General features: G+C 35.7%; 1 protein-coding gene across 3 annotated transcripts in view; it reads left to right on the top strand.

The window, feature by feature from the left end:
* The window catches only part of LOC126892333 (serine/threonine-protein phosphatase 6 regulatory subunit 3-B), a 169,245-nt gene that overhangs the window by 113,920 nt on the left and 38,202 nt on the right, over positions 1-17,123 (top strand). For all 3 annotated transcript variants that reach the window (XM_050661844.1, XM_050661842.1, XM_050661843.1), the window contains exons 10-11: positions 252-441; positions 15,975-16,061. In XM_050661844.1, coding sequence (XP_050517801.1) covers positions 252-441; positions 15,975-16,061 — 277 coding nt within the window. The remainder of the gene's footprint in view (positions 1-251; positions 442-15,974; positions 16,062-17,123) is intronic.

Below are 17,123 nucleotides of genomic sequence, written 5' to 3'. Positions count from 1 at the left end.
AAAAAAAAATAGGTACGAAGGTTCTACCTATTCTGTAAAAAGGGTACATTTGTATTTATGCAATGCATAAATACAAATGTACTGCTCGAGTTTGAAAATAGATAATAAAATATCTAACAATAGCACGAGCAAAATACGTAAGCGTGAGCCACTTTCGTTATTCACTAGTAATGTCAACCCGCCTTTATTGTTTGACTTTTCCTTTAGGTACACTTTCTTTTGCTATAATCTCTGATATCAATGATTTGCAGATCTCAGGAAAAAGGAATTCGCAAAGGGTACATGGGCCACCTTATCAGCATTATGAATAAGATAGTAGATTTGTGCAATAATTCTTTAGGTCAATATCTCAAGGATAACCTACCAGACGTTGCCAAAAGTTTAGATGAATTTAAAGAGAACACTCTCGCAGAAACCAATAGTGTGCAGCGATGTCTGTTGGTAAGTATTTTTTTTTTGTAGATAGTCTGTAGATTTATTTTGTATGGAGTATTTATCATTTCAATGCAACTGTTTTCTTCTTATTTTTCATAATTCTTAAAGCCCGTTAGGGATGTCGGGTTCCGCAACTGTTTTCACAAATATATTGATCTGAATTATTGTCATACAAGGTGTCCCAAAAGTAGCGGAACGGTCGAATATTTCGCGAACTAAGCATCGGATCGAAAAATTGAAAAATACGTGTTCAATCATTTTCAAAAATCTATCCAATGAGACCAAACACCAACCCCCACTACACCCCTTGGAAATGGGGTGGGGGGTAACTTTAAAATCTCAAATGGAAACCCCCAGTTTTTCTTGCAGATTTGGATTCGTTACGTAAAAGTAAGCGACTTTTATTCAACACATTTTTCGAACTGTGGATAGATGGCGCTATAATTGGGAAAAACTATTTATCCTGATACCATAGGTAAATTATAGAAACGGTCTAATATCTCGAGAAATACACTTCCAAATGAGAAACCAAAAAAAAAGTTTTTAATAATTTTCGAAAACCTATCGAATAACACCAAACATGACCCTCTAACCCCCCCCCCTGGAGGTGGCGTGGGGGGTAACTTTAAAATCTTAAATAGCAACCCCCACTTTTTACTGTAGATTCGGATTCGTCATGAAAAATTAAGCAACATTTATTCGAAACATTTTTTAGAATTGTTGATAGATGGCGCTTTAATTGGAAAAATACGATTTATTAGCGCCATCTATCAGCAATTTTAAAAAATGTTTCAAATAAATGTTGCTTAATTTTTCATGACAAATTCGAATCTGCAATAAAAAGTGGGGATTGTTATTTAAGATTTTAAAGTTACCCCCCACCCCACCTCCAGGGGGTGGGTTGGAGGGTCATGTTTGGTGTTTATCGATAGGTTTTCGAAAAATATTAAAAACCTGTTTTTTGGTTTCTCATTTGGAAGTGTATTTCTCCAGATATTAGACCGTTTCTATAATTTACCTATGGTATCAGGATAAACCGTTTTTCCCAATTATAGCGCCATCTATCCACAGTTCGAAAAAATGTCTTGAATAAAAGTTGTTTACTTTTACGTAACGAATCCAAATCTGTAAGAAAAACTGGGGGTTTCCATTTGAGATTTTAAAGTTACCCCCCACCCCACCTCCAGGGGGTGTAGGGGGGGTTGGTGTTTGGTGTCATTGGATAGATTTTTAAAAATTATTGAATACGTAATTTTCAGTTTTTTAATCCGATGTTTATTTCGCGAAATATTCGACCGTTCCGCTACTTTTGGGACACCCTATATAAAGGACTTTAAGCAGATATTAAACTAAGGTTAAAACGAATTCAGCGACAAAAACCAAAAATCAATGTAGTTAACTTTGACGATATAAACATAAAATATAACATTAAAAAAGAATTTAACAATAGAATAAAAAACATCGGATCTTACGGAGAACAACTAGAAGATCTAGAAGAACTATGGAGTGAATTTAAAAATCAAGTTAACGAAATCTCCACAAACAATGATTATAGAAAAAACTCAATCAATAGAAATAAATGGATGACAGACGACATCTTGAAATTGATGGAACAACGACGACTGATCAAATCTAATGAAACAGAATATAGACACCTGCAGAGAAGAATAAAAAAGGAGATCAAATTGGGCAAAGAAAAATGGATGAGAGAAAGGTGCGACGAAATGGAGGATGTGCTATCTAGACACGACTTATTTAATGTGCACAAAAAACTAAAAGAAATAAGTAACATATTTAAAAAACGAGTTCCCTCTGTGCTCGTTGACAATAATAACAAAATTATTGTAAATGAGCGCGAAATAAGAAAAGAATGGCAACTGTATATATCAGAGTTCTACCGAATTCTACCTTTTGGTAGAATTCTGCCGAATTCTACCAAAACTGTTCTTTGCAATAATCATCTCAGTTTAGAACTAAGACAAAGAATGGTCAAGTGCTATGTTTGGTCCGTACTTTTGTATAGTGCAGAAGTGTGGACGCTAAAAGTATCGATCATGAACAGAATTAAAGCTTTGGAAATGTGGATTCATAGACGGATGCTGAAGATACCCTGGACAGCAAGAAAAACTAATGAAGAAGTACTAAGGAAGGTCAACAAAGATAGAGAACTGCTAAAGACTGTTAAACATCGAAAAATGTCTTATCTGGGACATATAGTGAGGGGAAGTCGATATAAAATATTACAACTGATCCTTAAAGGCAAAAAAGAGAGCCGTAGAGGTGTAGGAAGAAAACAAGTTTCTTGGTTAAAAAACATTCTTGAATGGACTCAGATATCAAATGCAGGACAATTATTCCATATTGCAGAAGATCGAGAAGCCTTAGCAATGGTGATCGCCAACGTCGGATAATTCTGATATATCACGTGAAGAAAAAAAAGATGTAAGTAAAATATTATTTTTATATTATTTCGATATTTAATTGAATTTTTTCTATCAATATAAACTGAATATATATTTTTATTATTCTTTATTTTTAAGTGTATACTGGACAATTTTGTATGAACGAATAATAATTGTATATGTAATTACGTGGCTAAAGGTTCTAAACCAAGGCCTGAATCAAAACAAAAAAAATAAACTAAATATGTCCAGAAACCGGGGGTGTCCAATAATGGGTACATTTGACATATTCGAATACACTTTTGCTAAATTTATAATATCGAAATAATATAAAAAATAATATTTTAGTAACATACAATTAATTAATATGTTCTTTTTATCATCCGTAACTTCACGCATGTGCTCTTAAACAGACAAATCTTTGATCTTTAATAACTCAAAAAGTGTCCAATATCAAACATTCATTATTCATATCCGATATTGAACAGTATATGACATGAGCCAATTTGTTATGGTATAATACATGTAGGTACGGGTTTCTAATTTAGTTCACGAATTGTAAATTGTAAACAATAATTCGGGCAATTGCATTATTTAATTTGATGATCAAATATATTTCTTTGTTCTCAATATTTGTAAATATACTCAACGCGTGGCTTGACCCCAATACTAAGTGCCACCGCTGATAAAGAATACACATTTAGAATCATTCTCAAGAATCACGTCAACCAGGCCAGAAGTGCCTTTAAATTCAGTATTCATCAGTCTTCAACTAAACGCGTAACAGTCATTATTCAAAGTTCTCCCGGGGTAAAAATTTACCCTAGTGTCGGTTCCATCAATAAATACCTTTATCGCTATATGGTGTTTCCCTTATTTTATACATGGTCCTTATCGAGAAAAAAGGAGACCTACAACTACAGTCCACACCACGCAACACCAGTAGCAGATAGACGACGCTAGGCCCGGGAGAACAGAAACTACAAACAGAGGATTAGCATAGCATCCGCAACAGAAACCACAAACAGAGGATTAGCATAGCATCCGCAACAGAAACTACAAACAGAGGATTAGCATAGCATCCGCAACAGAAACTACAAACAGAGGATTAGCATAGCATCCGCAACAGAAACTGCAAACAGAGGATTAGCATAGCATCCGCAACAGAAACTACAAACAGAGGATTAGCATAGCATCCGCAACAGAAACTACAAACAGAGGATTAGCATAGCATCCGCAACAGAAACCACAAACAGGATTAGCATTGCATCCGCAACAGAAACTACAAACAGAAGATTAGCATAGCATCCAGATCAGAAAACAGAAGCAGGAGAGCCGGACAGTTTCCAGAGCAGAAAACAGGAGCGGGAGAGCCGAACAGCTTCCAGATCAGAGACCAGAAGCGGGAGAGCCGGAGTTTCCAGATCAGAAACCAGAGCCAGGAGAGCAGAATCTACAACCAGGAGAGCGACTCAACGCTCAAAGAAAAATTAAAAAACCGTAAGTTTTTGAATAAGTTAATATTTTTCCAACTTTTACGTATCGCATACCGAAATACTTTTCATTTAACCCCAGACTATTTAACTTATACATATATACAATATATCTTTTTTTTTTCATAGTACATTCTATACAATATTTTTCATTTAAACACAAACTATTTAACTTACACATAGATATTTTTTTTGCCTGTATAATAATAATAAACGGTATTTATCCCTAAAAATATTTACTACATATTTATTTTATTTAAAAAATTTTGATAAAGAAAAAACGTATAGGTAATTTAATAGGTACATATCTCTGTTGTAGTCTATTCACATTGCATAATTTTAATTAAGCATCGTAGACAAAAGGTTTCAATTACTCGTATAGTTGTGTAACATAATATTATATAACAGTAAATTACATGTATAACTGACCTACAGAAAAATTGAGCGTCAGCAAGGTCAAACAAAATAACATTCCCTCATCATTTAAACGTGAATCATAGTAATTGAAAATATAAACAACATTTTAAAAATACAATAAAAACACTTACTACTGGATAAAAGTAGGTAAATTTTAAGTATCGTCTCTTATAAGGGAACCTGGATCTCGCAAGAATCAACAATTTATTAAAGAGCGTCAGGATAGGTTGGAGGATTATTGGACAAGATTTGTGCATAACCACGAGAAATTACTAGAGAGTGGAGTAACGAAAGACAAATACTTCGAAACGAAATACTACGATCAGGTCTTTAAGACATATATTGAGGGAAAACCCCTATTGGAAGAATATGGAAGAAACTTGAAAAGAGGAAAGACAACAAAAGTAAAGGAGATACAGATAAGAAAACAAAAAATCGAGGAATTATTACAAGAATATGAACAAGACTTGCAGTACGATGAAGAATTGCAAGCAGAGTTAAAAGAACACATGGAGAAAATAAATACACTCGTCATCGAAGCAACAGTAAATGAGGAGCTGGACGTGTTAGACAGTGAGGAAGTAGAGAGAACAAATCAGCTAAGAAGGAAAGTCAGGGAGACTTTAAAGAAAATACGGCCTGGGATGCAACGGCCAGACAGCACACAGAGAAGAGATGGTGTGACATTACCGCAGGTAAAAATCCCTGTGTATGAAGGAAGATACGAAACGTGGAGAACTTTTCACGATTTGTTTACTAAAGTAATACATGAGAACGACCAATTGTCGAACGCAGAAAAAATGCAGTACCTAAAAACTCAAGTAAGAGGGGAAGCCAACAGAATGATACAACACTTACACATATCCGAGGCCAACTACGAAGTGGCATGGAACATGTTAAAGGAAAGATATGAAAACCCGAGGATGATATTGTTTAAACTAATAGACAGGATGCAACTAGCGCAGGAAGTAAAGGAATCTTCTGCTAGAGCACTGAAATCACTACATGACACCTTCCATGAGTGTCTGGAAGCCATAGGAGGATTAGGAACAGACACGGAAGCGTGGAGCCCATTGATAGCGCGAATCAGCATAACAAAATGGGACAATGAGACGAGGAGGCTATACGAAAACCACATCGGAGACAGTAGAGAGATACCGACGTACAAATCAACACAAACATTCTTACAGCGACGATTCCAAACACTGGAACTGCTAGAGTCAGAAAAGAGACAAGAGAAGCAAGGAGGATCGGGTAAGAAAACAAGAAGGAGTTGCGTGATATGCAACGGAGATCACGGAGTACCATACTGCAGAGAATTTCAGGAGCTCAATGTAAGAGACCGGAACAGGATAATACGAAGAAAAAGAATGGTGTGCGAATTGCCTAGCACATAAGAAGGAAAAACAATGTTTTTCACAGATGAGGTGCAGACAATGTGGCGGAGACCACCACAAAATGTTGCATTATGAAAAAGGAAACACAGGCAACAGAAGAACCACAAATGAAACAAAAGGAGAACAAACACAAGAAAGAAATGGAAGAGAATCGAACAGTAGAAGAAACGGGTACCAATCGGACAGGTACAGAGGAGGAAATAATTACTCCAGCAACGCCAGAGAACAAAATAACGGAAGACGAGAAAACACGCAAGAGAACAATGGGCAAAGAAACAACACACAACAAAGAGGACAGAACTCAGTTAATTGTGCAAGCCATAAGGAAGGTGAAGCACTACTAGCCACAGCAGTGGTACGCATAAGGGATGCGAAAGGAGATTCTCACATAATGAGAGCATTGATCGACCAAGGGTCACAATGCGCATTTATAACAGAGCAAGCAGCGACGGCGCTAGGAACAAAAAGGCAGCCAATACAAGCGACCATATCCGGAATAGGCTCGTCAGGGGAAAAGACAGCCAACTGGAGTATGAAACTTTTGATCGGAACTCATTACCAAAGTGACTTCGAGATGGAAATAGAGGCACTGGTACTACCGAAAATAACAAGGGATTTACCGGAACAGGACATAATCCTACAGGACTATAACGAGAGAAATGCACTACTGGCAGACCCAAGATACTACAGGGTAGGAAAAATAGACTTATTGCTAGGAGTAAAAGAATATAGTTACATATTGACAAAAGGAATGCACAGAATAAGTAATGGACTCCTAAGTCAAAACACCAAACTAGGATGGATAGTTTCGGGGATAGCACGAGAAAAAGAGAATACAAAAGCAGAAGTATGCTGTATGATATCCAGACAAGAAATGGACATACAAATAAAGAAATTCTGGGAATTAGAAGAAGTAAATCAAGAAACAAGTTTATCAGTAGAAGAAAAAGAATGTGAAGAAATGTATCGACAGACAGTAAAAAGAAATGAAGAAGGGAGATACGAAGTGAGAATTCCGTTTAGGGAAGACGTCACAAAGTTAGGAGAATCTAAGCAGCAAGCATTCGCCAGATTGATGCAACTAGAAAGGACGTTTACAAAAGACAAACAGTTAGAAGCGAATTATAGACAATTCATGGAAGATTATGAAAACCAAGGTCATATGGCAATAGCAGAAAACCAGGGAGACGGTTACTACCTACCTCATCATCCAGTGAGAAAGGAGGACAGTACTACAACAAAAATAAGAGCCGTGTTTGATGCATCAAGTAAAAGCTCATCAATAGTAAGCTTGAATGATATTATGCACACAGGGCCAAAATTACAACAGGATTTGACAGATATACTATTAAGATGGAGATCCAATAAGGTAGCATACTCAGCGGATCTGGAGAAAATGTTTAGACAGATCAGAATGGCAGAAGAAGATCAAATGTATCAAAAAATACTCTGGAGAAAGGACACAAAGGATCCAGTGCAAGAATATAAATTGAAGACGGTGACATACGGCACGGCCGCAGCACCATTTTTAGCGTTAAGAACAATACAACAATTACAAGAAGATGAAGGAGGGAATTTTCCTATGGCATCGAAAATAGTAAAAGAAAATATGTATGTAGACGACATCCTAGGAGGAGCGGAGACGTTACAAGAAGCAGAAGCAGCCCAAAAGGAACTAATACAACTTTTCAAGAAAGGTGGATTTACACTTAGAAAATGGTTGAGCAACGAAGAAAAAATAATGGAGAACGTACCGGAAGAAATGAGGAATGTAGACTCCAAAGCATTCAAGCAAGAAGAAGTACGAAAGACGTTAGGAATACATTGGTCACCTAAAGAAGATACAATCAGATTCAAAATAGAAATAACGACGACAAAGAAAATAACGAAAAGACACATACTGTCAGAAGTAGCAAAACTTTATGACCCATTAGGATGGATAGCACCAGTAGTAATTCAGGCGAAAATGTTCATACAAGAACTTTGGGAGCAAAAGACCAGTTGGGATAAAGAATTAACTAGCACGCAACAAAGCCGGTGGAAAGCATATCAGGCACAATTAATAAATCTTAAGAAGATAACAATACCCAGGTGGAACAATTTAAATAAAACAATCAGAGTAGAACTACATGGATTCGCAGATGCGTCTCTGAAAGGATATGGAGCGGTAATTTATTCAAGGGTGTTAGGCCCGGAAATTAAAACTAATCTAATGATAGCAAAATCGAAAGTCGCACCATTGAAAGGGAAAACGACATTACCAAGATTAGAATTGTGTGCCGCGGTACTATTAGCAAATTTAATGAAGAAAACCCTACAAGCATTGAACAGGGAGAACATGGAAGTATATGCATGGTCGGACTCAACAATAACCCTGGCTTGGATAAAGGGATCGTCAAAAAGGTGGAAAATGTTCGTCGCCAACAGAGTAGAGGAGATAAAAAAAGTTATAGGACCAGAAAATTGGCATAAAGTGGATACGAAAGAAAACCCAGCGGACATCCTCTCACGTGGAAGTACCGCATCAGAGTTATTAGAAGCAGAGTTATGGTGGAAGGGACCAACTTGGCTGACAAGTAAAAAAGCACTTAGGCTAACGGCAGAGGAAATACCGGAAACAAATGAGGAGGAAGTCAAAAGGAAAGTAACGGCGCACATGGCAACGATAAAGGAAGACATATGCGAGAGATTCTCGAATTTAGAAAGAATGAGAAGAGTAGTATCATATTGTATGAGATTTGCAAACAACTGCAGAAAGAAGAAGGACAAAAGTCAAGGACAACTCACAGTCCGAGAATTAGAGGAAACACTGTTAAAAGTGATAAAGCTCACACAGTCTGCCAACTTCAAGCAAGAAATCGACAAGCTGGAGAAGAAGCAGCAACTAGACAGGAAGAACAAACTAGCATCATTGGTACCATTCCTGGATAAACCGGAAGGCTGAGGCACACGAATTTACAATACGCGGAAAAACAACCTATAATTTTACCAAAGGACAGTGCACTAACAAAATTAATTATATCGGAGAGTCATACAAGAAATCTACATAGCGGGCTACAACAGACATTACAGTACATAAAGAGGAAATATTGGATAATAAACGGAAGAAGAACCGTGAAGAATCAACTAACTAAATGTATAAAGTGTAGGAGATATAAAGGGCAAGTAGCACAACAGCTAATGGGAGACCTGCCGAAGGACATAGTGAACCCGAGTCATCCATTTACGAATACAGGGATAGATTATGCCGGGCCGCTAAAAATAAGTACTACGAAAGGCAGAGGACAAAGGAGTTATAAGGGATACATTGCAGTATTTGTGTGTCTGTCAACAAAGGCAGTACACCTCGAGGTAGTAAGTGATATGTCTACAGATGCATTTATTGCGGCGTTCAAAAGATTTACGGCACGCAGAGGACAGTGCATCAACATTTACAGTGACAACGGAACCACATTCGTAGGAACGGCTAATTTACTAAAACAAGAAAATCAAAACATAGAGGACGAGATAAAACAAGGATTAGTTGCACTAGGCACCCAGTGGCATGTCATACCTGCATATGCGCCACACTTCGGAGAATTGTGGGAAAGCGCAGTGCGAATAATGAAATATCATTTGAAAAGAATAATAGGGGAAACAGTATTAACATATGAAGAACTTAGTACGGTGCTAACCCAAATAGAAGCCTGTATGAATTCGAGACCATTATGTGGATCATCAGAAGACCCAGAAGGGAAAATAGCAATTACACCAGCTCACTTCCTTATAGGAAAAGAAATATTATCACCGAATCGGGAAGAAGATCTCACGACGTATTTGAAGATGCCAGCAAGCTGGCGAATATTGGAAAAAATAAAAAGAGATTTCTGGAAGGTTTGGAGGCAAGAGTACCTGCAACAGTTACAACAAAGGAACAAATGGCATAAAACGCACCCAAACATCAAAAGAGAAGAAATAGTCATAATTAAGGAAGAGGATACACCTCCAGGCAGATGGCCGTTAGCAAGGGTAATAGAAACACACCCTGGAGCGGAGGGATTAACCAGAGTAGTGACAGTGAGAAAGGCAAACGGGAAAATAACAAAAAGACCTATACATAAGCTGATAAAATTATAAGAAGAAAAACAGGAAAAAACAAAGAATACATCAGGATCAAGATGGAAGAAATTACTCATCGCAATAATGTTTTTAACACTATTAAAACCCATGAATGCAGAACTGTATAAAATATACAATCCGGACCCAGGATTATTTACAGAAGACCTTGGAGAGGTTTATATAGACCGGGGAACATTCCGAATAAAGGTGCTACTCGAAAAAGGAAGAATTCAAAAGGAGCACCAACTGATAGGAGGTATGATACAAGGCATACAGGATCTGTGTCAAGAGACAAAAATCGTAAACTGTAAAGATATAATAGGAAAGTTAGAGGAAGGACAAAGGAAGGCGGAGTCAGTAAGCGAGGCATTGACAGTAGAAATAAAAGGAAGTAGAAATAAACAATGGACTCAGGTGACTTACAACCACCGTGAGCGACAAAAGAATTCGGTGCCGGATGCAAAATTTTCGGAAGTGTATGCAAACTAGATAGGGATTAACTTAAGGGTTGAAAACTAAGTCGTGTCGGATGATGCTAAGAGGTAGGCCTAGGGTGGTAGTACGAATCCCACTCGGTTTTTTGGACCTGCATATTTAACACGAAAATAGATTGTGTACATGATGAGAAATAAGCAAACGGAACTTGGAATTATGGAATTAGGATATTTTTTTTTTTTGGAAATCAGCTAGAACGCTGCAAATTGTGGGGATTTTATTGCCTCGCCCCAAGGAATAATCTACTAACTATAGAAAGTAGATTATTATTCTACACTTCTCTACAAATCTTATACAACTTTTGTGTACAACTACAGGGTTGATAATTTAATACTTCACTTATGGTCATCCAAAAGGACAATATAAAGGTGACTGCAATAATTAAATACTCTAATAATAAATCGTCTAATAATAAAAATCAGTAAAATAACTTTTATGTAGTTCAAGGCTGGATGGAATTAAAAAATGCATCAGCATTTAGGAAATATTAGCCTACATATATTTATCATGTCATATAACACGAGTTTACAAAAACTCAGCTGGTATGTTATGTAATAATATACAACGGTATCTACTATAACACAAACACAAAGGCAAAGCATATCAGGATATAAAAATAGTCCGAGAGCTAGTCGCACGATCTATAACATTAATAATAAACTAACGAATAGTACTCGATAATAATAATAAAATAATACAATAATAATATTATTCTTAACTAACATATTGAAACATATCCCACTCAATACCTTTAATTTACCCTTACCTAACCTAAACTTTCATTTGAATGTTTTGATTTAAATTCTGATTCAGATTTAACTTGATTTATTACCTAAGGTGTTGCAGTTGGAAAAGTATTAGTTGTTCAAAGACTAGTGTCTTTACATCACACATTATATTAACCTATCTTTGTAACCTAATGTATCATGATTATTGTAAACTTTGAACACTGACTACATTCTTTATTACTTATTTCGTCGGGCAGTACTTACTTGGCCGTCCGCAGCATGTCCAACATCAAACATTCATTATTCATATCCGATATTGAACAGTATATTTTTATCACCCCGTATATGGCATGAGCCAATTTGTTATGGTATAATACATGTACGGGTTTCTAATTTAGTTCATGAATTGTAAATTGTAAACAATAATTCGGGCAATTGCATTATTTAATTTGATGATCAAATATATTTCTTTGTTCTCAATATTTGTAAATATACTCAACGCGTGGCTTGACCCCAATACTAAGTGCCACCGCTGATAAAGAATACACATTTAGAATCATTCTCAAGAATCACGTCAACCAGGCCAGAAGTGCCTTTAAATTCGGTATTCATCAGTCTTCAACTAAACGCGTACCAGTCAGTATTCAAAGTTCTCCCGGGGTAAAAATTTACCCTAGTGTCGGTTCCATCAATAAATACCTTTATCGCTATTTGGTGTTTCCCTTATTTATACAAAAAGTATTGATTTATTTTAATAACATGATATAACAAATTTTACTTATAATTAGTCCCTCTATCGATTTGTGGGGTTATTTGTAATAAAATAGTTTTCACCCCCGAGAAGGGGTGGTATCCACCTCCGGGGTAAAAGTGCAAGTTGGCACCAAATCGTTTTTTTTTCTTGGGGTATGCTCTAACTAGTCACTAATTTTCATGCAAATCGATGGAGGTTTAACAAAATAGGAGGTGAAAACCTTTAAAGACTACACTAACTTTCCCCTTTCATCCCTTATTGCTACTTCCTGTATCCGCTGAGGTGTCAGCCTGAAAGGGGTCATAATTATCAATATACAATAGACACATTTCACATGCCAAACTCCATATTACTTATGACGATGATTTTTCGGCTCTAACTCTTAGACTAATAGGAAGATGATCAGTGGGAAGACCACGAAAACGATGGAACGACAACTTACTGGAGGCACATTGAAAAAACAGACAGTCATGTCTATACAAAAAGAAGAAGAAGAAGCTATACGAGAAAACCAAAAGAAACAATGTTCAAAAATAAAGAGCGACAGCAGTAGAGTGCTTCAAAATAAATCTATATACTTTTTTTTTCTTTTGTCCAATCATTTTTTTCACTTTCTTATGATGAAAAGTAAGATCCTGAAAGTTTCAGCCCTTAAGAAAAATTTTTAGAGGTCACTCAAAACTTTTAAACCAAAAAGTCTTCATACCACCAGAGAAAAAGTACCGTCTGCTCTATTACATATACAGGCAAGATACCAACCAAAAAAGCCAAAAACATAAAGAAAGAAATAACACCAGCTTTCAGAACAAATAACAACTTAGGACAATACAGTATGTAATAACAATAAGAGCCAAAAGAGAAAGCAATTACAGAGTAATGTATACAAACTGACATGTTATGACTATTCAAAAACTTACATCAGTCAAACTGGCAGAACCTTTGACAAACGCATATCAGAACACAAAATAATAGAAAAACATATTCTACGTACACACTTCACCTTCTACATCATATTCATTATTTTAATGACCAATTTCAAATTCTCCCTATTCAAAAATAAAGGCCTTAAGCTATCTTTAATTAGAATCTCTGGAAATTACCTACTTACTTAAGCCGTCTTCTTATACCTTATGGTGTCTATGTATATTAACCCTCCGTTAGTCGCTAGGATAAACGGAGCATCAAGAGTCGCTACGGTGTCAGAGACCACAAAAAAATAGTTATTGCTATAAAATTCATACAAATATTTTATGTTGTGTATAGGAATGACTGAAAAATATTATTGAAAATCTTTCATTGAAAAACAACAGATATAAAATGAAAAACCCTTATATAACAATATACATATTGTTATTTGTAATATAAAAATATTCGCTAGGAATCATTTCCCATAATTTCAACAAACGTTTTTGTTCGGCTTCAAAGGACATCTATAAATAAGATTTGACCAAAACTTACCGACAAAATGCAATAATAAGATGCTAAATCTTTATCTGAACTGCAAGTTATGCCAATAAAGTAATAACCACACCGTTAGTCGCTACGGAGTCTTGCACCGAAAATAGCTATAAATCTCGCACAACTGTACCCAAGTAAGTAAGAATGTATACTAACACGAGGATAGTTGATAGGAAGAGGTACAGAAAGTGGCGATAGAAAAAACCAGTTATTTTGTAAATCCCGAATGAATAATTCTGTCGTCGGTGTGTGACACCGATAGCGACTAACGGAGGGTTAAGAAATGAATAAATACAGATATAATTCTGAATGACCAGCTTGTTGGGACAAACAGCTCCCCACTCCTCAGCCCATTCAGTTGAAACGATACGATACCCCAGATAATTGAAACAATATTGAATAATAATACCTCAATCATCCATGATAAGCGGAATGGGACGTTTCATCGCCGCCGGTTCATCGCCGCCGTTTCGATGCCGCCGGTTCATCGCCAGTCCATTTCATCGCCGGCCGTTTCATCGCCAGTTAGTCAGTTGATCTTGTATTATGGGAGATGACACGACACGACGTTAAATTTAGTTCAAAACGTATGACAAATAAATAGATAAAAAATATTATTATATTAATTTACTGTTCTATTTCTACTTCCCCTAAATTTGATACTAAACAGTATTAAATTTGTAGTGTTAAATTATATTTTATATTATAAAAGTTTAAAAGTCTATTAAAAGATTAAGTATGGCAACGGGAATGATCATATCTCGCATTTCCTAGAATTCCTAATTAATACTAAAAATAAATAATAAATGTAACTGTCGAAAATTCGGAAATATATCAGTTAGCGATTAACTGACTGGCGATGAGCCGGCGGCATCGAAACGGCCGGCGATGAACTGGCGGCATCAAAACGGCGGCGATGAAACGTCCTAGACCCCATGATAAGTTATCATTCACCCTAGCCTAGCTCAGTCTTCCAAGGTGTGTGTTCGTCTTGTCCTAATAAAAAATAAGAACACTGAAAATTTAGAATGGAAGCAAACAAAACAATATTTTAATTAATCATGTTTATTGTTCAATAAAGATATAAAAATATGACTTATTAAATGCATTAACAAATATATTCAAATTCTTGCCAAAAGCTAATAATTTTTGGACTATACTTATGGCTTTTGGTATTGGTTCGATGGTAACTCCTTGATGTCGAATGGTACTGCTGTTTCTACAACTGGCACTGGGGTTCTAGAGACTGTTTTCCACCAGGCCTACAGGTGTTGGTCGTTGCAGTCTAGGTGATATCGTTGCAGTCTAGATGATATGGTCCTCGTTGTTGTATCGCTGGCGATTGAGGATTCTTGAAGCTCCCGGAGGGAGGAAGGTGATCTTTATCCCAAAAACTAGAAGATATAATGCATATAAGTGACAATCAAGAAGTTAAACCACAATGTACCTTTGCCAAATAGTATTCAAAAACTAGCAGATGGCAAGGATAAATTAAATGGAGTTATGATTGATTACTACTAGTTAAAATTATCTGATTAACCACGTGCATATAATATGTAAATTAAAAGAAATATCTAAAGCTGAAATATCAAAACACATGCTTTTAGAAGATGGGAGGTTAGATAAAAAAATACTATAAAAACTATTAATGTTGAACTGTGAATAATGAATACCAGAAAATACAATATTTATTCTTACCCCAAGAGAAGTGAAGTTCTGGAAATAAAACAGCCTTATTTAAAATTCATGACTTTTATAATCTTATTAATTTTTCCTCTCCATTACTAATTGTCACTCTCGTTGACATGACAGTGCAAAGTATAAGGAGATGGACAACCATGTTCCGTATTAAAAGGCATATCTAGAGAGTAAGAATATAAGGTACGTTCAGTATGAGGATTTAGATATTACATGAAAAGAGAGGATAATAAAAGAGGGCGCCAAACAGGTTTTTAACGGGAAAACAAGTTAAACTAATACAGAAGATAATTATTAATGAAATATTAAAGAAAAGAAAATAAAATAATTATTTAAAAATAAAATAGCAAAGATGTGACGTTTGTGACGTTGCACAGTTAAATACTATTTTTCAGTGTTTTATTGTTATGATTGTTGATTTATTCAGCTTATTTTTCGGTCTTGGGGATCCTTTAAAAATATATTGATAAATATTTTATTACCTTTTACTATCTTATTAGTAATGCTCTTATAAATAATGCTTATTATTTATTACTCTATTTTATATTGACTATTTATTCTTCGGTATTACTATACTGATACAAACGTTTTTATTTTAGGCTGATGCTCATCCCAACAGTTCAGCGGAAGATCCTGACAATTATGATAACCTTCCGTTTTCCCAAAATGGACCCTTACTCCAACAGGTAAGATCATTTTACCAACACGTTCTTTTATCATGGTTCTAAAACTGTTGAGTTGTGGCATGTTTGGATTAAATATTATGTGTATATGGGATTATCCACAGTTAGGTTGTAATGACAATAGCTGGGCACACACGGAGAGGATTTCTGGACGATCTATCCCTACGATCAGATATGTCATTCCGCTCCCGCCGATTTGGTCTGCGGCAGACCAAATTTGCCTCTTGAATGAAGAAAAATGTGTAGCGAATAACAAGAAGAATTAAAGAAGAAGCGAATAACAAAAACATACCAATTATGGAATACCGGGATACATAAAGCACATATCACCATCATACACTACACACATGCAGCACACAATATGTACAGGGTGTCCCAATAAGAATGGCTCTCGGCCATATCTCAGGAACCGTTTATAGTACAGCTTTGAGAAAAAAAATGTATAACAAAAGTTGTCTCGGGAAAAGCCTGGAAATTATTTCCATAATAGACGGCCGGAGTGTGACGTCACGGCCAACTGCGGCTATATTCAGTGTTATGATGATCACTTTCCAAACAAAGATTGTAAACACGTTGAAAAGTAAGGTTTGGCCGATTCTCAAGACTTTTTAATTAGTATAAAATCTAAAAAAATAAAATAATATATAAAATCTAAAATTTCTAAAAATCAAATAAATTCTAACCTTACTTCACCCATACATACATTTCATTGTTATTTATATAAAACATGATGCTTTATTATTTACACAACCTTGTAAAATTGTTGTAGTAATTATAACAATACTTACATATTGCAAAAAACGGAAATATTTTCTGTAAAAACTGAAAAAATAATAAAAAATACAAATTTGTCACACTAAACAACGTTTGTTTGGAAAGGTGTGGAAAAATCTGACATTACATGTCAATAAAAATTGACACTTCTACGTCATCACTCTGGCCGTCCATTGTAGGTTCACCGCTAGAGGGCGTAATTGAATATCAAAAATTAAAAAATCAAAATTTTACAAAATGTACCTATGAAACCGTATTCGTCCTTATAAAATACGTACCCATCCCCTTAAG

Source organism: Diabrotica virgifera, chromosome 9 (assembly GCF_917563875.1).
Source record: "Diabrotica virgifera virgifera chromosome 9, PGI_DIABVI_V3a".
Classification (NCBI taxonomy): Eukaryota; Metazoa; Arthropoda; class Insecta; order Coleoptera; family Chrysomelidae; genus Diabrotica; species Diabrotica virgifera.
Note: the sequence above shows the minus strand (reverse complement) of the source record. Positions and strands in the feature narration are given on the sequence as shown.